Source organism: Phycodurus eques, chromosome 6 (assembly GCF_024500275.1).
Source record: "Phycodurus eques isolate BA_2022a chromosome 6, UOR_Pequ_1.1, whole genome shotgun sequence".
In the NCBI taxonomy this organism is placed as follows: Eukaryota; Metazoa; Chordata; class Actinopteri; order Syngnathiformes; family Syngnathidae; genus Phycodurus; species Phycodurus eques.
Genome location: NC_084530.1, coordinates 8,524,842 through 8,546,791, shown reverse-complemented (window position 1 = coordinate 8,546,791; position 21,950 = coordinate 8,524,842). Strand labels below are relative to the sequence as shown.

The 21,950-nt window shown below is 41.1% G+C and overlaps 1 protein-coding gene across 2 annotated transcripts in view; it reads left to right on the top strand.

The window, feature by feature from the left end:
• The window catches only part of tusc3 (tumor suppressor candidate 3), an 81,198-nt gene extending 64,859 nt beyond the window's left edge, over nucleotides 1-16,339 (top strand). Inside the window, exons 7-10 of one of the 2 annotated variants that reach the window (XM_061679415.1) lie at nucleotides 2,734-2,797; nucleotides 8,534-8,608; nucleotides 14,596-14,686; nucleotides 16,006-16,339. In XM_061679415.1, the coding sequence (XP_061535399.1) occupies nucleotides 2,734-2,797; nucleotides 8,534-8,608; nucleotides 14,596-14,686; nucleotides 16,006-16,021 (246 nt within the window). In that variant the 3' untranslated portion in view covers nucleotides 16,022-16,339. The other variant, XM_061679416.1, reaches the window with a different exon arrangement.
• Nucleotides 16,340-21,950: the final 5,611 nt, after the last annotated feature.

Sequence of the window (21,950 nt, the reverse complement as noted above, 5' to 3'; positions counted from 1 at the left end):
AACATCAGCACACAACAATAAATGGGAGTCTCCAGTGGTGGCGAGATCTTGAATATGATATTATATTAAAGTGTTTCAGCGGGTTTACATTGAACTCTCTGCCCACTCAGAGAAAATCTTTGACCCTTTTACACCTACGTAGTACACAGAAATTTGTTAGGACTCACAAGCATAGAGGCACACTTGGTGCCTGCACTCACATTTTTGAATGTCATATCGCATACACTTTTCACATTTCTTTGATTATTGTGATAGTAGTCATATGGTGGCGAAAACTAGAATGTATCATTTATATTTTTTTTGCTTTTGTGTCTACTTCTGCTATGAAACAGGAAAAATGTCCCAAAATTTAAGAAATGTGGCAGCCAAAATATGAGAGGGTTCGCTGCTTAGGTGTTCTCAGGGCACATCTCTTCAGGACTAACCTCTGCAAGTGTTGCAGTCTGCATTTTCTTCCGCTAAACTCAAAAGCTAAATTGAAAACTTTGCCTCATGTCCCAGCTCTTTCTTTACCAGGACAGACCGATATAGAATCCTCATCAGTTCAATGCAGACGCTGCAGCGATCCACCTGTCAATCTTCCATTCCATTCTTCTTTTGTGAAAAAAACCCTGATATACTTGAACTCCTCCACTTAGGGCAGGATCTCTTCCTTGACCTGTAGAGGGAACTCCAACATTTTCTGACAAAGGACCATGGCCTCAGATTTGGAGGTGCTTATTTTAATCCCAACTGCTTCACACTTGATGACGTCATCAGAATTACACCATCTGCAAAAAGCAGAGACGCAGTGCTGAGGTCACCAAACGGGACCCTCTCAACGTCTCAGCTGCACCTTGAAATTATGTTCATAAAGGTAACAAACAGAATCAGTGACAAAGGGGCAGCCTTGGCGGAGTCCAACCCTCACTGAAAATGAATTTGACTTACTGCCAGCAATGGGGACCAAGCTCTACAGGGATCGAACAGCCCTTATTTGGGGTCCGATATCGATAATAGCAGAGCATCCTCCACAGGATCCTGTACACTGGTTGGGTGAACTACCAGGCACCCTTGAGTACCCTGCTGAAGGTGTAGAGCTGGTCCACTGTTCTATAGCCAGGACGAAAACCACATGGCTCCTCCTGAATCTGAGATTTGACTTCCAGGGAGACCGTTCACTCCAGAACCCCTGATTAGACCTTACCAGGGAGATCAACAGGTTCAGGGATTTCCGCCACAACAGGTACCAACAACTTTACAGCCACCGCTCCGGTCTGCTGCCTCGACTCTATGACTCTCTTCTACTGATTTGGGAGTCTGCTAGACGTTCCCAGCAGACTCTCACAATAAGTTTGGGTCTCCCAGGTTGTACTGGCATCTTCCCCACCATCGGAGCCAACACACCACTAGGTGGTGATCATTTGACAATTCCGCCCCTCTTTATCTGAGTGTCTGCAAGACGTGGCTGCAAGTCCAGTGACACGACCACAAAGTTGCTCATCAAACTGCAGTCTAGGGACACCCTTATGTTTGAACATGATGTTCGTTATGGACAATCTGTGACATTAACCCAGTTATCCCAATCATGCCCTTCCAGGTTTCACTGTCATTGCCCATGTGAGCATTGAAGTCCCCCAGCAGAATGATGGAGTCCCTAACAGGGGCACTCTCCAGCATCCCAAGGTGGAGGGAGGCTACCTTCTCGTGGGATGAACCCCATCATACCGGCACTGAACCGTGGGAAAATAGGTATGCTCACACCTGCTCGGCGCCACTCGCCATGCGCAACTCCACAGTGGAAAAGAGTCCAAAACCTCTCAAGAAGACTGGTACCAAAGTCCACGCTGTGTGTTGAGGTGAGCCCGACTATGTCTAGTCTGAATTTTTTTCGACCTCGCACACCAGTTCAGGCTCTTTCCCTCCCAGAGAGGTGGCGTTCCACATCCCTAGAGCCAGCTTCTGTAGCCAGGGATCAGAGCGCCAAGGTCCATGCCTTCGGCTGTCGCCCAGCTCACATGGTGTGAGCCCATGGGAAGGGGGATCCATGTTGCCTCGTCTGGCTGTGCCTGGCCTGGCCCAATGGGAGCACACCCAGCCACCAAACACTCACCATCGAGCCCCACCTCCAGGCCTGGCTCCAGAGGCGGCTCTGGTGACCTGCGTCCAGGCATGGGAAAACGTTGCCCAAATATTTTTGGTATCATAAGGGGTCTTTGAGCTGTGCTTTGTCTGGTTACCTCGGATCTCTTTGCCATGGGTGACCCTGCCATCTATGCTTCTATGATCATTGGGACACACAAACTCCTCCACCATGATAAGTTGACAGCTCAAGGAGGAGGTTTGGTCAGTAATAGAACATTAAACCTTGTGTGGCTGTTAAAAAGTGGAAAACACAGTGCTATCTTCTACACCCGCAAGCCTCTTTTGGGCCATTCGAAAAGGATGACATACTTGTGATTGTTTTGTTTTTAAACACCACCACAATGGATTTAAAATGTAACAGTCAAGATGTGACGTTTAGACTTTTGTATTTACCATTTAGGAATTGCAGGCATTTCATACAGAATACTTGTTCTACATTCTTCAGTGATGAAGTCAGATGACTGAGCTCTACCCAATCAAGCATGTTTTTTTTTCTAATCGAAAAAACTAAAAGAATCACCAACCACAGTAAAGTAGGAAATGAAGGTGACAGCAGTTCTTTCATAATTTTACTTTACTATCTCTCTCCCTGTCTTTTTTTTCTTACAGAGTTACATTCATGGCAGCAGTCAGGCTCAGTTTGTGGCGGAGTCTCACATCATCCTTCTCCTGAGTATCCTTCAGTCAATATGTTTGTCTGCATACATCTAGTATGCAGCAAATTGCAAATCAATTATAAACACCCTGTGCGTTGTACATCATCTCATTTGGCCTGCAAATGTATTCGATTCTCCATGCTGTATCGTTTCTCAATTTGCTCACATACGCCACTCAGGACCCTACCTTTTTATTTCTGAAACAACATCCAAATACTGTCAGTTATATTGGTCCTCAGAGTGCTCTCTCCGTAAAAAGGCTACCAATTCGGCCACATTGAACAAAGACAGGAGATTGTCCTCTTCTCACCTCCATGTTTCATTTGTTCTAAATTCAACCCTCAATGATAGGTTGTGTCTCTTTAGTTGTTTGAAGTAGAAGTTCTGTTGATGTTTGACTACTTCTGTCTGCCTGTGCACCGGTGTGTACTTGCACTTTGCGCTTCTGTGTGTGTGTGGCTAATGATGCCATTCACTCCGAGCCATTGTGTTTGTCCCCACGGGAAATCACAGGTCCAAGGTCGCACCTGCCACAGAGCTACATTTTCTTGCCCATGCTTACCCGTTTTATTTTGTCTCTGTTTATCGCCTTACAACTCAATTGAAATGATCAGACCAGCAAAACACACACAAGAAGGATGTGATGTCTACTTTTTCGTTAAATACATTTGTTTTATTTTTTGTTGCTTCATTTTTGTGCATGCTCTGCGTTGCGCTGATGCTTGTGTTGCTGCTGAGTACAGTGTAATAAATATATTTTCTACACTCAATTATCATGAGAACACGTTGCATGGATGAATAATTTATTTTTGTGAAAAGATAGAGAGTAATATACAGTGCCTTGAACCTTTTCACATTTTGCCTCCTAACTCCCACAAATTTTTAGGTGATCAACCAACACAAGGTAACACATAATTGTAAAATGGAATGTAAAAGATATATACAGTTTAAAAATTTTAAGCAAAGAAAAAAAATATATATCTAAAAAATGTGTGTATTTGTATTCAGCACCCCTGTGTCAACACTTTGTAGATACACCTTTTGCTGCAATGCCACGAAGTCTTTTGGGGTATGTCTGTAGCAGCTTTGCACATCTAGACACTGAAATGTTTGCCTATTCTTTGCAAAATAGCTCAAGTTTAGCCAGATTGGATGGAGAGCATCTGTGAACAGCCATTTTCAAGTCTTGCCACATTTGCTCAGCGGGATTTAGGTCTGGACTTTGACTGGGCCATTTTAACACATAAATATTTTTTTATCTAAACAATTACATTGTAGCTCTGGCTTTATGTTTAGGGTCGTTCTCTTGCTGGAAGATGAATCGCCTTCCAGTTTCAAGTCTTTTGTAGCCTCCAACAGGTTTTTTTTTCCAGTATTGACCTATATTTAGCTTGTCCGTCTTACTATTAACTTTAACCAGCTTCTCTGTCCCTGCTGAAAAAATGCATACCCACATCATGATGATGCCGACACCACGTTTCACAGTGGGGATGGTGTGTTCAGGCTAGGGCCACGAAAAAAGAAAAATCATCTTACTCTGATAAATCCACCTCAAAACTAGGTTGACACAGATATCTCCACCTTAATGCTCTGCCATGCCGGAGAAGCCACCTTCCATACAGACATACAGTATCACATATACACTGTATTGCCAAACTTATTCGCTCACCTGCCTTGACTCACATATGATTTTAAGTGATATCTCATTCGAAATCCATAAGGGTTAATATGATGTTGGTCTACCCTTTGCAGCTGCAACAGCTTCAACTCTTGTGGGAAGGCTTTCAACAAGGTTCAGGAGTGAGTTTATGGGAATTTTTGCCCATTCTTTCAGGAGCATATTTGTGAGGTCACACGCTGATGGACGAGAAGGCCTGGCTCACTGTCCACTCAAAATCAACTCAAAGGTGTTCTGTCAGATTCAGGGCAGGACTCTGTGCAGGCCATTTAAGTTCATCCATACCAAATTCTCTTATCCATGTCTCTATGGACCTTGTTTTGTGCTATGGTACACAGACATGTTGGAACAGGAATGGGTTATCCCCAAGTTGTTTGACTGTCAAAAATCTCTTGGTATGCTGAAGCATTCCGAGTTATTTTCACTAGACCTCAGGGGCTAATATTTTGTACATTTCCAACTTTGTGGAAACAATTAGGAGATGGCCCCTTCCTGTTCCAACATGACTGTGCATCAGTGTTCAAATCAAGGTTCAGAAAGACATGAATGAGAGCATTTGTTGTGGATGAACTTGACTGGCCTGCACAATCATGACTTCAACCCTGTAGAACACTTTTGGATGAATTGCAGCGGAGACTGAGAGCCAGGCCTTCTTGTCCAACATTAGTATGTATGCTCACAAATGCGCTTCTGGAAAATGGTCATAAATTCCCATAAACACACTCCTAAACCTTATGGAAAACCTTCCCAGAAAGGTTCAAGATGTTATATGTATTGTTTTTAGAGTGGGCTGTCGGCTCACTCATACCCACTTGAGGTGCACACTTTGTAGGCATGCAATGCCGACCGACTTTATTTATTTTTTATTTTTGTTTTGTGCAGGGGGCGATTACTCTGTTCGTCGACGAATTATGTATAAGGATTTGATCGTAACAGCCCCAGTTCATTGTGATAAGCAATGTTTCCACCACACATAGCGCTTTGCATTTAGGCCCAACTTTAATCTCAGCTGACCAAAGGACCTTCTTCCACTTATTTGCAGTTTCCCCGATATGGCTTGTGGCTTCTTATGCCTTGCTTTCAGCAATGGTTTTCTTCTTGCCACTCTCCCATTAAGGCAACCCCTATAGGGGGCACAAGCCAGTGCAAACTGTAGGCCGGTTCCAAGCCCGTATAAATGCAGATGGTTGCATCAGGAAGGGCATCCGGCTTAGAACTTTGCCAAACAAATATGAGCATTCATCCAAAGAATTCCATACCAGATCAGTCGTGGCCCGGGTCAACAACGTCCACCCAACGGCGCCATTAACGGTTAACAGGGCGCGGTTGGAAATTCAGCTACTGTGTGTTAAAGATGGAGAGGTGGAAAGCGGGTTCTTAGGCAGAAAGAAAAGAGGAAAGCACAGAGGCTAGAACTCTGTGGGTGACCTACAAAAGCGGAGTTAGAAGCATGCAGGTGGATTGCATTTTGTGCTGATAATGTAATCTCAAGGAGGTTACTGACTGTAAGGTAGTGGTAGGGGAGAGTGTGGCTAGACAGCATAGGATGGTGGTGGGGAGCAAGATTAAGAAGACAAAGGCAGAGCAGATAACCATGTGGTGGAAGCTGTGTTGTGCGGCTTTTCGAGGTGAGACAAGTTCTCGGTGGACAGGAGGAGCTTCCAAAAGACTGAGCCACTACAGCCAGGGTGATCAGAGAGACAGGCAGGAGAGTACATGGTGTATCTTCTGGTTGGAAAGGGGAGAAGGAGAGTTGGTGGTGGAACCTCAAAGTACAGGAAATCATACAAGGAAAGAGTTTAGCTCAGAAGAAGTGGGAACACTGAGAGGACTAAGGAGATGAGAAAGGAATACATGGAGATGCGACATAGGGCGAAGGTAGAGGTGGCAAAGGCCAAACAAGAGGCATATGATGATATGTATGCCAGGTTGGACACTAAAGAAGGAGAAAAAGATGGATACAGGTTGCCCGGACAGAGGGATAGAGATGGAAGGATGTGCAGCAGGTTAGGGTGATTAAGGATAAAGATGGAAATTTCTTGACTGGTGCCAGTAGTGTACTGGATAGATAGAAAGAATACTTTCAGGAGCTGATGAATGAGGAAAATGAGAGAGAAGGAAGAGTAGAAAAGGCAAATGTGTTGGACCAGGAAGTAACAATGATTAGTAAGGGGGAAATTAGAAAGGCACTGAAGAGGATGAAAAATGGAAAGGCAGTTAGTCCTGATGACATACTGTACCTGTGGAGATATGGAAGCATCTCGGAGAGGTGGCTGTGGAATTTTTGAGTAGCTTGTTCAACAGAATTCTAGCGGGTGAGAACATGCCTGAGGAATGGAGGAAAGCTGTGCTGGTGCCCATTTTTAAGAACAAGGGTTATTTGCAGAGCTGTGGGAACACTTGAGGAATAAAGTTGATGAGCCACACAATGAAGTTATGGGAAAGAGTAGTGGAGGCTAGACTCAGGACAGAAGTGAGTATTTGTGAGCAACAGTATGGTTTCATGCCTCAGAAGAGTACCACAGATGCATTATTTGCCTTGAGGGTGTTGATGGAGAAGTACAGAGAAGGTCAAAAGGAGTTAGATACAGTCTTTGTAGATTTAGAGAAAGCCTATGACAGAGTACCCAGAGAGGAACTGTGCTACTGCATTAGGAAGTCTGAAGTGGCAGAGAAGTATGTTAGAATAGCACAGGACATGTATGAGAGCAGCAGAACAGTGGTGAGGTGTGCTGTAGGTGTGACAGAGGAGTTTAAGGTGGAGGTGGGACTGCATTAGGGATCAGCCCTGAGCCCCTTCATGTTTGCAGTGGTGATGGATAGGCAGACAGATGAGGTTAGACTGCAATCCCTGTGGACCATGATGTCGCAGATGAAATTGTGATCTGCAGTGAAAGCGGGGAGCAGGTGGAGGAACAGTTTGAAAGGTTGAGGCATCCACTGGAAAGGAGAGGAATGAAGATTAGCAGAAGACAGAATATACAGTATGTGCATAAATGTGAGGGGTGGAGGGAGAAGAGTGAGGTTACAAGGAGAAGAGATAGCAAGGGTGGAGGATTTTAAATACTTGGGGTCAACAGTCCAGAGCAATGGTGAGTATGGTAAGGAAGTGAAGGAACGAGTCCAAGCAGGTTGGAACGGCTGGAGGAAGTTGTCAGGTGTGTTGTGCGACAGAAGAGTCTCTGCTACGATGAAGGGCAAAGTTTATAAGACAGTGGTGAGGCCAGCCATGATGCACGGATTAGAGACAGTGGCACTGAAGAGACAACAGGAAGCAGAGCTGGAGGTGTCATAAATGAAGATGTTAAAGTTGGATAGGATTAGAAATTAGCTCATCAGAGGGACGGACAAGGTTAGATGTTTTGGTGACAAAGTTAGGGAGAGCAGACTTCAATGGTTTGGACACGTCCAGAGGAGCGATAGTGAGTGTATTAGTAGAAGGATGATGATGAGGAGCTGCCAGGCAAGAGAGCTTGAGGAAGACCAAAGAGAAGGCTGACAGATGTATTGAGGGAAGACATTAGGGCAGTTGGTTTTCGAGAGGAGGGTACAGGAGATGGGCTTGCATGGAAAAGGATGACACACTTTGGCGACCCCTAACGGGACAAGAAAGAAAGTAAAGGGCGCTGAATACAAATGCACACCACTTTTCAGACTTGTATACCTTAAAATTTTGAAAATCGTATTTAATTTTTGTACCACGTCACAATTATGTGCTACTTTGTGACGGGCTGTCACATAAACTCTTAACAAAATACATTTAAGTTTGTGATTGTAAAGTGACAAAATGTGAAAAAGTTCCAGCGGTATGAATACCTTTTCAAGGCACAAAATTCCACCATATATTATACATACCGTATGTTTAGGCTTGGGCATTTATACTGGGTTGCCTTATATTGCAGTATATATTGCTGTTCCTGTTAATGTGTGCATCTCGTGCATTTGAGCAGGAACTGTATCTGTGACCGATGGTCTTGGAAATCTGTTAAGCGTGACTCTTAGTATGTTTCCACCAGTTTTTCTTGGGGCAATACATAAGAATGAGTGTATGGTTTCCTTGACAACCATTCCCCAGATGCTGCTATCACCATGGGAATGGTGCTGCTAAATGAAGCTGCTACCTCCAAGGGAGATGTCGGCAAGAGGAGAAGTAAGTAAACTAAACTAAAACTAAACTGTTGTCCATGCATAAACCATCCAATTCACTCGAACAGTAATGTTATTTGTTTGCAAATTAGAGTGCTGAGTTTTAATTGACTTTTGAGATCTGATTAATTAATTTAATATACTTTATTATTATTATTATTATTATTACCAAGGTTGAAAACAGAACAAATTAATCCAGAAACATATTTTTGAAGATGGCACGTCAAAATCTCATAGACTTTGATTCAGGCTGCAACTGGGTCCACCATTAGAAGTTTGTTGCAATAAAAACAAAATAACAAAATAATTTAACGATTACGATTATACAACCCCAATTCCAATGAAGTTGGGACGTTGCGCTAAACATAAATAAAAACAGACTACAATGATTTTCAAATCATGTTCAACCGATATTTAATTGAATACACTACAAAGACAAGATATTTAATGTTCAAACTTGATTGTTTTTAGCAAATAATCATTAACTTAGAATTTTATGGCTGCAACACGTTCCAAAAAAGCTGGGACAGGTCACAAAAAAGACTGAGAATGTTTAGGAATGCTCATCAAACACCTGTTTGGAACATCCCACAGGTGAAGAGGCTAATTGGGAACAGGTGGGTGCCATGATTGGGTTTAAAAGGAGCTTCCCTGAATTGCTCAGTCATTCACGAGCAAAGATGCGGCGAGGTTAACCCCTTCAACAATGTAACTTCCTCCTTCGTCTTTAAATTCATCACATCTGGGAGACAAAATATTGCGCACAAGTCAATCTAAAAATAGGAAAAATAAATTAACACACCATTTTCACCCAGATGTTAAGGATCTTAAAGGGTAAGGAACACCCATCCATCCTTTCATTTTCCAGACCACTTATCCTCACTAGGGTCGCAGGCTTGCTGGAGCTTATGCCAGCTATCTTTGGGCAAGAGGCAGGGTACACCCTGAACTGGTCGCCAGCCAATCGCAGGGCACATATAAACAAACAGCCATTCGCACTCACATTCACACCTATGGACCTTCAATCAACCTACCATGCATGTTTTGGGGATGTGGGAGGAAACTGGAGTACCCAGAGAAAACCCACGCAGGCACTGGGAGAACATGCAAATTCCAAACAGGCGAGGCCGGATTTGAACCCAGGTCCTCAGAACTGTGAGGCAGTTCCAGCACGCCCGCGACCCTAATGAGGATAAGCGGTACAGAAAATGGATGGATGGATGGTTACCTACGTTCACGTGAACAAAACGGGTACACAGACTCTGTGTGCGTGCTGCGGGTTGCTGACATAATAGTTTGAATGTGAATTTACTGAAATGTTCAGAATATCATCTCAGCAAGCGCAACATACACAGGTCAGCCAACAACAGGTTCGCAGACTCTCTGTGTATGCTTCCGTCTTTGGTCACATGGGAGCTAAAATTACAATTGAGACAAATCTGTCAGTTATAGTGAGTATCATGACGCCATATGGATGGAACGTTAGGCATTGTTGCAGTAAGAATGGGTTTATTGACCTCTATTGTGGAAATTAAAAAGTAACAAAGTTACAAAGCTGAAGCATGTAGAAGACCATCAATACAGTTTAAACATGATTTATAGTAACCAGCAATGCAGCAACAAACAATATCCTGCTGAGTCATTTTATGTCTCTGTTGTGCAATGGTTCATTATATTTATCTTCTTAATAAGATGACCATATTTTTATTGGCTAGCCCATACTTGGGAAATAAATTGTTTGTCTGTGTCATTATATTGTGATTTTAATTAACATAAATAAGTAATTGAGACAGTGGAGGGATTCATGAAAGATGACTACCACTGTCCCTCCAGGTTGTAATAGCATGTTGGTGCTTAATCCAGTTTGAATTGTTTTTTCCACCACAGTTGTTGTCGTTGTTGGATGTGACAACTAACCCACAATTATGCATTACAACTATGTGAACCACAGCTCTTGTCTTGAAACATTTTAGTCACACCTGTAATTAGCCATGAAAATTGTATAGCAAATAGTTGTTTTGTACTACAGATGTCATACTGGTGGCCAGATCCGGGCCAAAACAAGGACAAAATTATTGTTGTTGTTCTTTTTTTATTTGAAAGTGAACGTTGAAGTCAGGCACAGAAAATGTTGATCATTAAGCTTGAAAAAGCCGATGAACATAACCACTGAACATAAGATCGAACTTCAAAGCTGTTTAGACTGCACAGACTGGAGTGTCTTTGAAAATTCAGCTGGCAGCCTGGATGAAAATACGGACACTGTCACATCCTATGTCAGTTTCTGTGAAGAGGTGTGTGTACCAACAAAGTCATTTGGAATTTTTCAATAACAACAAGCCGTGGTTCACTGCCAAACTTAAGCGACTTCGCCAGGCTAAAGAGGACGCATATCGAAGTGGGGACAGGGCACTGGAAACCAGCTGACTAAAGAAATTAACATTGCAAAGAGAAACTATGCAGTAAAGTTAGAAAAACAGTTTACCGACGATTACAAGCGACGATCCCCCCAAGCTTAGAACAATAGTAGACGAGCCAACAACTTGAACACCTTCTACTGTAGAGATGATTATGGACTTCAGGAGGCATCCTTCACCGCAGCTGCCGCTCACGCTGTCCAACTGCCTTGTGTCAACCGTCGAGACCTTCAAGTTCCTGGGAATTACAGTCTCTCAGGACCTTTAGTGGGAGTTTGACATCAACTCCATCCTCAAAAAGGCCCAGCAGAGGATGTACTTCCTGCGGCTTCTGAGGAAGCACGGCCTGCCACAGGAGCTGCTGAGGCAGTTCTACACAGCGGTCATCGAATCAGTCCTGTGTTCTTCCATCACAGTCTGGTTTGGTGCTGCTTCACAAAAGGACAAACTCCGCCTGCAACGGACAATCAAAACTGCTGAAAATATTGTCGTTACCCCCCTACCCACCCTTGAGGACTTGCATGCTGCGAGAATTAAGACAAGAGCATGCAAAATCCTCTTGGACCCTCCACATCCTGGTCACCAGCTCCTTCCCTCAGGTAGGCGCTACCGAACAATACAAACTAAAACTATCAGACATTCCAACAGCTTCTTCCCTCTTGCCATTAACTTTTTAAACAGTTAATTTACAATTCCATTGCAACATGCTGCCATTTTTTTTGTCTTGACTTTGTTGTCACATTTCTGTCAGGCCAATTATACATTACTCGTGCACTTACTGTAGTAGTCTCGCCACACTGCACTATTTGCATATCTGTTGTTGACCAATACTGATCACTCATGCCTGAGTAGCATCTGCACCATTTGCACAATCGACAATTGACATTGTCCCAGATTATCGCACTACTAGTCACTTTAAACTGCATACATTTCTTGAAATGTCGGCGCCCTTTGCACAATGGTCGTTTCACCGGACTCTTGCTCTATTAGTCATTCAAACTGCTCTCATTGCACAATTGTCAGAAAAATAAATAAATTGTACCGGCATTACCAGATTACTAGCAACCTTTTATGGCTCAGTGACTGATAAACGATTATGCAACGTGCACTGAATAAAAGTCTCAAATGCCTGTTTTACCTTCCTTAAACTGAAAATTAAAGATTAAACTGAATTACAAAAAAGAAAGCTTTGCTTCATTATGAAAATAATGACAACTAACCCCAAAATGACTTGAGACATTTTGCCCCAAACTACCATGTTTGCCAATACTAGCTTGAGCTTTAAGTTATTTTCAAACAGAACAATGGCTATGGTATGACAAGATGCCTTAATCTCTCCTCTAACAAGTCCACATGTACAACACCAATTCCAATGATGTTGGTACTTTGTGTTGAACATAAATAAAAACAGAATACAATGATTTGCAAATCATGTTCAATATATATGTGTAATGGAATACACTACAAAGACAAGATATTTAATGTTCAAACTGATCAACTTTATTATAAAAGGAGCTTCCCTGAATTGCTCAGTCATTCACAAGCAAAGATGGTGCGAGGTTCACCTCTTTGTGAACAAGTCCGTGAGAAAATAGTGTGTGAAAGTAGGTGTGAATTTGAGTGTGAATGGTGGTTTGTTCATACGTGTCCTGCGATTGGCTGGCGACCAGTACAGTGTGTACCCCGCCTCTCGCCCGTAGCTAGCTGGGACAGGCTCCAGCACACCCACGACCCGAGTGAGGATAAGCAGTACGGAAAATGGACGGATGGATAATCAAGTAGAAACATTTCACTTTATAATGAATGACCAATTGGTTTCCTCTTTAAGACAATCATCAATCAAGCGTTTTCTTGTCTACAAACATTTCTAGTGTGGCAATTTCAAACGCAAATAAAAATAAAACAAACAAATATAAAGAGGTTTCAGTTTAAAATTGGCTTTTCTTGTATCAAAAATAAGGCATTAATTTAAAAAAAGGAGCAAGTTTGCGGTCTTTTTATACAAGTGTATCCAACTGTAGTATCTCAGTCAGAACACTAGGGGGCACAACATGAAAATATTACATAAATAACAGGCAAAGAAGAATGTTGCTTCATGTTAAATAGATGCTAGCCGTTTGCTGATCGGTAAATAAAGTGAATAAAAAAAATAATAATACAAGACTGATTCTTGAGAACACTACACTGACAAAACAGGAAGCCCAGACAGCACACGGCCAGCCCGCTGTGTAACTATTTGCATGACGTCAAGCTGCGCAATTCCCACAATGCAATGTGGATTTTTATTTTTATTTTTCAATAATTAATGTCCTTATTGTTACATTAATTGTCATTATCGTTTCTGTGTATGTTGCCAGTACTCCGTGGAATGTGTACCTTATGTAACTGCCACATTTATTGTTGATTTATGTCGCACTGTTTTTTTTTTTTTTTTTTTTTTTTTTTTTTATAAATGAAACCATTATTTCAGGTAGTGTCTGAAAGAATAACCTGGTCAATTCCTGTACATCACATGTGTCAAACTGCTGGCCCGGGCACCAGATCCGGCCCGCCACATCATTTTATGTGGCCCGTGAAAACAAATCAAAATTGCTCATTGTGTTCTGATGTAATACCATTGAGATATTTGCAACCATTTTTTTGTTACCAATCCCCCTTTGAAAGGGAAATGTAATAGTTGAAAAACATGTTTTTATAGGCTTCTTATTTCAAAACTGGTTATTCATCAATGTGTGGTGTATACTGTATGTAATAACAGTATATGAGGTAATATTTCATTTATATGGGTTCACAGTCGTAGCGGCCCGCTGACGGAGCCATAACTACGATGTGGCCCATGACAAAAATTAGTTTGACACCCCTCCTCAACATGAACGTGCCCAACAGCGTGTTAAATCTTGAAAGAAATAAGATGTAATTAAGCTTAAGTATGATGGGACACTTCCACCTGAGTGTTATATGTTGAGAACATCAACATTATGGTTACATAACTCTGAATTTTCTGTCATAAAATAAACTTTGGCATGTTGAGCTATTGTAGAGAGAACTGCAGAATGTTTGTATCTCAATACTTTGGTAGAAAAGGCTAGTCTTTTTAACTCAATGGGCTCAAGTCCGAGTGAGGTCACAAGTCACAGCTGTTCAAGTCGAGTTATAAGTCTTGTGACATTTTTTTCAAGTCGAGTCTAAAGTCATCAAATTTATGACTCAAATCTGACTCGAGTCCACATCTCTGTTTGGAAGTATATATTTCCTTGCCTACACAGGGTTCCACACAGAAACACAAGACAATGAATAATTTGCTCATGTGGTTTAAGCATAATAGTAGTCACTGAGGACATGAAAAGATAATCTGCAGAAAATAAACATGCTCATGATGGGCAAGAGGTCAGGACTTGAAAATTGAAAAAACAGAATTGTTGAGCTTCAAGGCAGCTGTAGACCTACAGTTGTGCATGGATGAAACTTGGATACTTTCTTAAGCAATATTCTAATATCCAGTTCAGCTCTTTTGGTTTGGAAATCTTCTCATTTCACAGAAATCTTCGAATGTCTGTGTGTTATTCCTTTGCAGTTATCTGCTTGGTTGGCCTTGGACTGGTCGTGTTTTTCTTCAGCTTCCTGCTTTCCATTTTCAGGTCGAAGTATCATGGATACCCTTACAGGTAACTATAGTAACCAGTCTATTTAATGGATCAGTTATTTTATCCAGCTTGGTTCGCATGCAATTATTGAAAATTGAAATAGTACACATAAATCAATGACATTGACATACATTTGCTGCTAAGTTATTTCATCTTCATGAAAACCTTGCCAAAGCGGGATCCTCCAGTGCTCCAACACACCACATTTTATAGCCAAGGCCTTTCCTCTCGAGACTAGTTTGGGCTCTGCTGACAAAGTTTGAGACATTTTGCTGTGCACAGACTGTACCTCCTCAATATAATCCTTAAACATAGGTGAACGACTGTGCAGTAGGAGTTTGCACTACAGGTCAACCCTGTATGAAGAAACAGTACAGGATGCTGAAGACAAAGAAAAGGTGCAAACAGAAATAACTCGAGGACCGAAAAATTACAGTCAAGTGTGCTTGAATCCTCTTGATACGGTTAACTTTAAAAACTACCACAGCTCTTTGTTCCAGCTGGCTTGAAGGACTTTTAGTCTGACTGTTACCAAGGGAAATAAATGCACTGATGGAAGCTCAGCTATGGCTTGAAACGGGGATGTTTTGAGCCAACAACTCTTAAATTATGGTGCTGTAGGGAGACTTGCTACCAGTAGGATTGTTTTTCTGTGTCATCATCATAGCATATTTGCGATCAGATGTGCATTCAGTACTCTTTTCTTTTATACTGTATGTTGTGACGTAATCAACCATTTTACATTGTATCTGGTTGAATACGTTAACATAATAACAAAATCATAAGCACCGTAATCACAGTCCATTTTCAGTCTCAATACAGTGGAGCCTCTCAGGTCAAACACAATAAGCTTATTTTACTAAAGGTTTGCACATGCGAAAAACGGGCACATACTTGATTACTCGTGCAAACAGATGTGTTAGCTGATCTGTTAATTGGTGCACCCAGAATTGAGTCAAAAATTGCTGCGAAGTTCATTTGGCGCATTCTTTTTCAAAGAATATTTAATTATATCAGCCAAATTGCTGCTCATTGTCAAGAGAGTGGTGCCACCTGCCGCCATACAGCGCTCGTTTGTCAAGTTTGGGCTCACAAGTCAAAATAAAAACTCGGCCGGTCGACAGCTCGTATCTCCAAAAAATGCTAAGTGGGGACCCTCGTATCTCGAGGCACCACTGTATAGATAGATATAGCCTTTTGACTTAAAATTTCCCACTCTATTCAATATCCAGTTTCTGTGTTCATTTCTTGTCAGTAATGTCTCATGTACAGTAAGTTGATATACTTATTTGTTCTTCTGTCTGACTGTCTTATATAATAAACCCTCCCCTGTCTTTCAGTTTTCTTATTAAGTGAAACAAGGAACAGTAGGTCAGAGAATGACGGCGGTGGTGGGTGAGAGAAGTCGACAACATACTTGAAGAGGCGGGAGCAGCCTTACTGTCGAATCTCCAGTTCATGATATGGTTTTATGTTTTTTAAATAATAATATTCATCATAATCATAATAATGATATTAATAAGAAGAATAACCCTAACCCGATAAATATTGGTAGTGTTATTTATGTTTTTGTTACTATAGTGGTTGTTTTTGTTGTTGGTGTTGTTGTTTGTTGTCATCTCTGCTAGCTGAATGGAGAAAGCCCTTCCTTACAATGGAAAATAAAAGCGTTTGTCACAACTCTGCATCTTTGTCATTTATTTCTGTCAGTGCTCAAGCAATGCATTATCCTCTACATAGACGCTGCTGCAGAAATGTTTCACTACTGTCTCGGCATTGTGTCAAAGGTATTTTAATATCAGCTCTGTAGGAACTAAATTTCAGTCAATTTTAGCTAGCTGTTGTGTTGGTTCAAAAATATATATATTTTTTTTATTTATTTCTCAAGCCGTTGTTGACCTGCTATCTTCAGAAAAAACACAGTGACAGTGAAAAAAAAAATAAAACGAGCATGTGCTTTTAATTTAGTCTGCGAATTATGGCTCCAGTCTCACAGAAACCTCATTTGCAACGTACATAAATACGTCGTCCAACTTTTCTGCAAGTGTATTATTTTACAGTACTTTTAACTGACCGAGACCCTTGAGACACACAAAAAAAAAGAATACATGAATTATGCTGTCTTGCGCAGTGCCCAGTGAAACATTGAGTGGGTTGTGGAGCATTGAAACCATTTATGTAACCTGTTGTGAGTGGGCAGGGAGAACAGTGATGTTGCGAATAGTATTTGTGAATCTTGAAATTAAAATATCCCTGTTGTTTCTTTTAAGATCCAATTCCAAATCATTTGGACCTTGTCAGCTTATAAAGGGAGTGTTAAGAATTCATTTGAAGGGAGAATTCAGGGAGGCAGCGGTTAGCACATCTGCATCACAGTTCTCGGTTTCAAATCCGACCTCCCTGTGTGGAGACTGCATGTTCTCCTTGTGCCTGCGTGGCTTTTCTCTGGTTTCCTCCCACATTCCGAAAACACGCATAGTAGGTTATTTGAAGACTACATTTTCCGCAGGTGTGATTGTGAGTGTGAACGGTTGTTGGTGGTTGATTGGTTGGTTGTTTCTACATGCCCTGCGATTGGCTGGTGACCAGTTCTGGGTGTACCCCATCTCACGCCCAAAGTCAGCTGAGATAAATACCAGGACCCCCCGCAAACCCTAGTGAGGATAAGCGGGTTGGGAAATGGATGGATGAAATTCAGGAATGGTTGTGAACATACGGACTGTATTGATTGATCAAAGGTGGTTGATACAGTTGAGATCAAATCAGTCTATGTTCCCGAGTGGTCATACTCCCACCCTAAAACCTCATTGGCTATTCGTATTGACAGTAACAAATGACCAGAGAATCACATCGAATCATTACTCCGTGTACTATTCAGAAATAATAGCCCAACAAATGAAAAAAGGTATTTTATGAATTGAAAACTATTTATTGAACCTGTAAATACACTGGCACGTTTTGACTGACAGGTTTTAGCTGCCGCGTCTCCGTACAGAAAGGTTTTTCTTACTTATTTTATTTTTTTTGGCTTATTTTAAACCATGATCCCTCGCTCTATCTGTTTTGCGCTCGTTGGTGCCATAAATCTTCGCGGCCCAGACCAAGCTGCCACTGATTCGTTGGTAGCTCTAATTAATGTTCACTGTCAAGCCTTCGCCAGTCCTTTTTTTTTTTTTTAATTTTGATATACGGGGATAATTTTTTCATATTTAAAGGTGAAACCTAATGACTTTGAGCCATTCTTTTGTTCTTTGGATGTATGCTGCAGTGGATAACAACAATCCTTCTCGATCAAATTCACTTCCATTGTTGTGTTCACGATTTAACATGAACACAAACATCTACAGGAGGATGTGCACAATTTTGTAAAAGAAAGTCATTGAAGAAAGATGAGGAAAGGAATAATTTCCCATTAAATGTAGAAAAAAGTAGTAAGTTTTTGCTGTTGTGTTCCCCTTTTTAATTCATTCCAGATATGTTTCATGTTGTATAAATCAATGATTTGTGGAGATATTTTTAAATGACGGAACAACAAAGATAATCTAGTTGCACTGACAGTCGCATTTGTCCTAAACTCCCCCTTCAGCTGTTGGCCTTTATAATGTGGAGGAAATAAGTAAAGTGAAATGTCACCTACCAGGGTGTCTGACTATTATTAAATGGAGCGAAATCAATGTGGGTATTAGAGGACAGTTATAGAACACAAGACATTGGATAATCTGTACCTGCTGTGTCAAAAAGTCACTGCGGACAAGCAATAAAATGACAAATTATTAGTGTTTTCTTAATCCTTCAACGTATGTGTGGCAAGCATGGAACTCACCATATATAACATACAGTATGAATGATTGACATTTGCTATTTGTAAAGTACCAAATCTAAAACTACAGTATCTCAGTAACAGTTTAAAACTAAGAGGTAAACCGTTTCTTGTTCTTCTGTTTTTTGACGACAACTGAAAAACAGTATCGCGCACTGCTCAACTCCATAAAAGGGCATTTGAGTGCAGACGTGTGTGCTCGTATCAATTAAAAAGAAAACTTTTGAGAGAAGTCAAGACTGCCAGAACAATCGATGCAAAGATGGAGTGCTGGACTTAGGGAATGCAGAGCTACTTCTTCAAATGAACAGAAAATGTCTGCTAGTCATATTTTGTATTGACAGTGGGGGTTAAGGGTAACTTAAAAAATACATTACATGCAATTTCTGATTAAGTGAATTCTGTACCGAGAAAATACATCTGAGGAGGTAAAAGCTTAGAAAACTGCTAGAAACTCTGAGGTGTAAAATTATTTAAAACCCAGAGGAGAGATATTGATGACTAGTGGGTATGGCTTGCACACATGTATCTATACTGATCCTCGCACTGTCCAAAGAGAATACAAATAGAAATACAGTCATAGTTTTGGCCAGCGCAGCAGTCTAATGGTTAGCACATCTGGCACACAGTCCTGAGGTTTGGGCTTTGGCTTTAGAAAGTCCATCCGTCCATCCATTTTCTGTACCGCTTTTCCTCACTACGGTCGCGGGCGTGCTGGAGCCTATCCCTGCTATCTTCGGGCGAGAGGCGGGGTACACCCCGGAACTGCTCGCCAGCCAATCGCAGGGCACATATAAACCAACAACCATTCACACCTACGGACAATTTCGAGTCTTCAATTAACCTAGCACGCATGTTTTTGGGATGTGGGAGGAAACCGGAGTGCCCGGAGAAAACCCACCCAGGCACAGGGAGAACATGCAAACTCCACATAGGCGGGGCCGGGATTTGAACCCGCGTCCTCAGAACTGTGAGGCAGATGTGCTAATGAGTCACCCTCCGTGCCGCCTACTTTAGAAAGTATTTACAAAAATACAAAACGTCCCCTTCCCACCAACTTGGACACATTTGGTGTCCAATATGCATATGCGAAAACAATATTTTACAGAACTTTTGTGCTCAGCGTTATCATTGGGCATTTTTAATTATCTTTCTACTGTCATTGTGTTTTACCTCAACCAGAGTATGAGTTTTATTGTTTAGTTCTTTGACCACTATGGAGAGGAGCAGTTGAATGCAAGAGGATGACCTTAACAATGTGTCCCCCTCGTCCCCCCTTCTGTTATAATGGGTACGCCCCTGCTGCACACCTCCACCCAACCCTGCAGCTCCATCACAAGCCTCTGAATCTGAAACAGCAGTGTGGTGTTTAAAATACAGCAACATCATGTTAAGAGCATAATGTTGCCAACATTATACTCTGTTTTAAAGACCTATATGTCACACAGCGACAGTGATCAAGGTGGCCGCTAGACTTATGTTGCTTTAAATGCAAACAAACAAACAAAAATACTTAGATTTAAGTTTTATTTTAAAATGAGTGGTTACAGTATTCCAATTGAAACGATAATTGAATAGAAATAATTTTAAAAACTAACATTTTTCTTCTTCCTCGTCAAAAAAAAAAAAATGAATGAGGAGAAATTAAGTAAAAACCAGTAAAAGATCAAATCCATAGAAACAAGATGTAGAATATAATAGAGACAAGAAATAGAAATTATAGAAATATACTCTTTTGTCATATTCTGAGACTGGCTGTTTATGACTGATAATAGGGAGGCATTGGTTGAGGGCAGTAATTCTCAACCAGTGGATCCAGACCCAAAAGTGGGTCATTTTGGGTGGGTCGCAGACAGCTAGTAAAAAAAAAAAAAAAAAAAAAAAAAAAATTGAATTGGTCATACTCGTATGCTGTTTTTTTTCATCACGGTACAGAGGCGTACCAAGTTCCCACATGGAACATATTAGATCAGCGAAAGGAAATGTTACTCACTTGTGCTCTAGTCACTGGTTTTTAAACAAATACAGCGCAGATCGACCTCAGGCTAGGAGGGAATATGTCTGCTTTCACCGGTATGTCAAAACTATTTGAAAGAACATTTAAACGTGTAACCTACAGTATGTGTGTTTTCAGACGCTAATTTTAAACAAAAAAAGAAATGCTTTATTGTTCTTAACGTCGATGAAAGTGGGTCACGACTTTAGTACAGTAGAAAAAGTTGAGTCCCTCAGTAGGCTTATATACAGTCCAGTCCAAAAGTAACGCAATGGCGGCAAGGTCAAGTCCTTTGTTTTTGTTGTATACTGAGGACATTTGGGTTTCTGATCTAAAGATGAACATTAGACAAAAGTTCAGAATTACAGCATTTATTTCATGGTATTTACTACTTATAATACTTATAATACTTTAAAACATGTGTTTCAATACGATGAAGGGGTGGGGGGATAAAACTATTTATTATTTGGTCTCTTTGTATTGCATCTTTTCACCTTTCAGGAGTGGGTCTAAAATGTATCCAAGATAATGTAGCCAAACTATCAATGTGCTATTTATTTTGTCCACAGCAGGAGTGGAACCCCCATCCTCAGATTCCAAAGCCCCAGTCCGTACAAATGAGTTACTGCCACCCCTTGAGTTACATCTTTTCTTGGATTGATTGACATCTAGTACAGTATTCGGGGGGGGGGGGGGGGGGGGGGGTTGATGCAGGCGCCATCTGCTACGTTTCAGCCTCCTCTCCGCTGTGACCTCTGTGTCAGCATCCTGTCGAGCCTGACAGACTTTGACAAAAGTCCTGCTGTTTGTCTGTTTAAGGCCTGATGCCACCTCGCTGCGGAGCCTCCTCTCATCTCATCAGTCCATGCGCACGTTTTTCAGGCTGCGAGAGTAATTATCGTCAGGGTGCTGCTTCGGTTGTTGCTGTTTGGTTACATCACTGTTTGTATGTGTGTGAGTGCCTCAGTAGCATTTGGGCATGATTCTATATAAACAGATCATCTTACATCCCAGAACTACAACAATCAATTTGATGTGAAACATTTATAAATTGTGTTACATTTTTCAATAACAAATACGTCATCAACGTGTAGCTGCGTGTGTGTACTGTATCTTATTGCGTCTTCTTTTCTCCCTCTACTCTACATCCACGGCCAATATATGAATGGAGTATTTATCCAAAATTCTTCATTTACATATATGATGATTCCGATTTTTTTCTTTGACACACTCACATATGAAATGTGTTTATCATGGTAGCTGTACTTTGCAGTCGTGTGTTACCAATGTTGGGGAGTAATTAATTACATGTAACTAGATTATGTAATTCAATTACAACATTTATGTAATTGTAATCCAGTATATTACTGTGAAAAAATGTCAATAAATTACAGTTGCCTTTGGAAATTTACATTTCAATTTTAGTTACATTTGAAAAATAGCCCCAAAAGTTCTGATTTTTTTTTTTT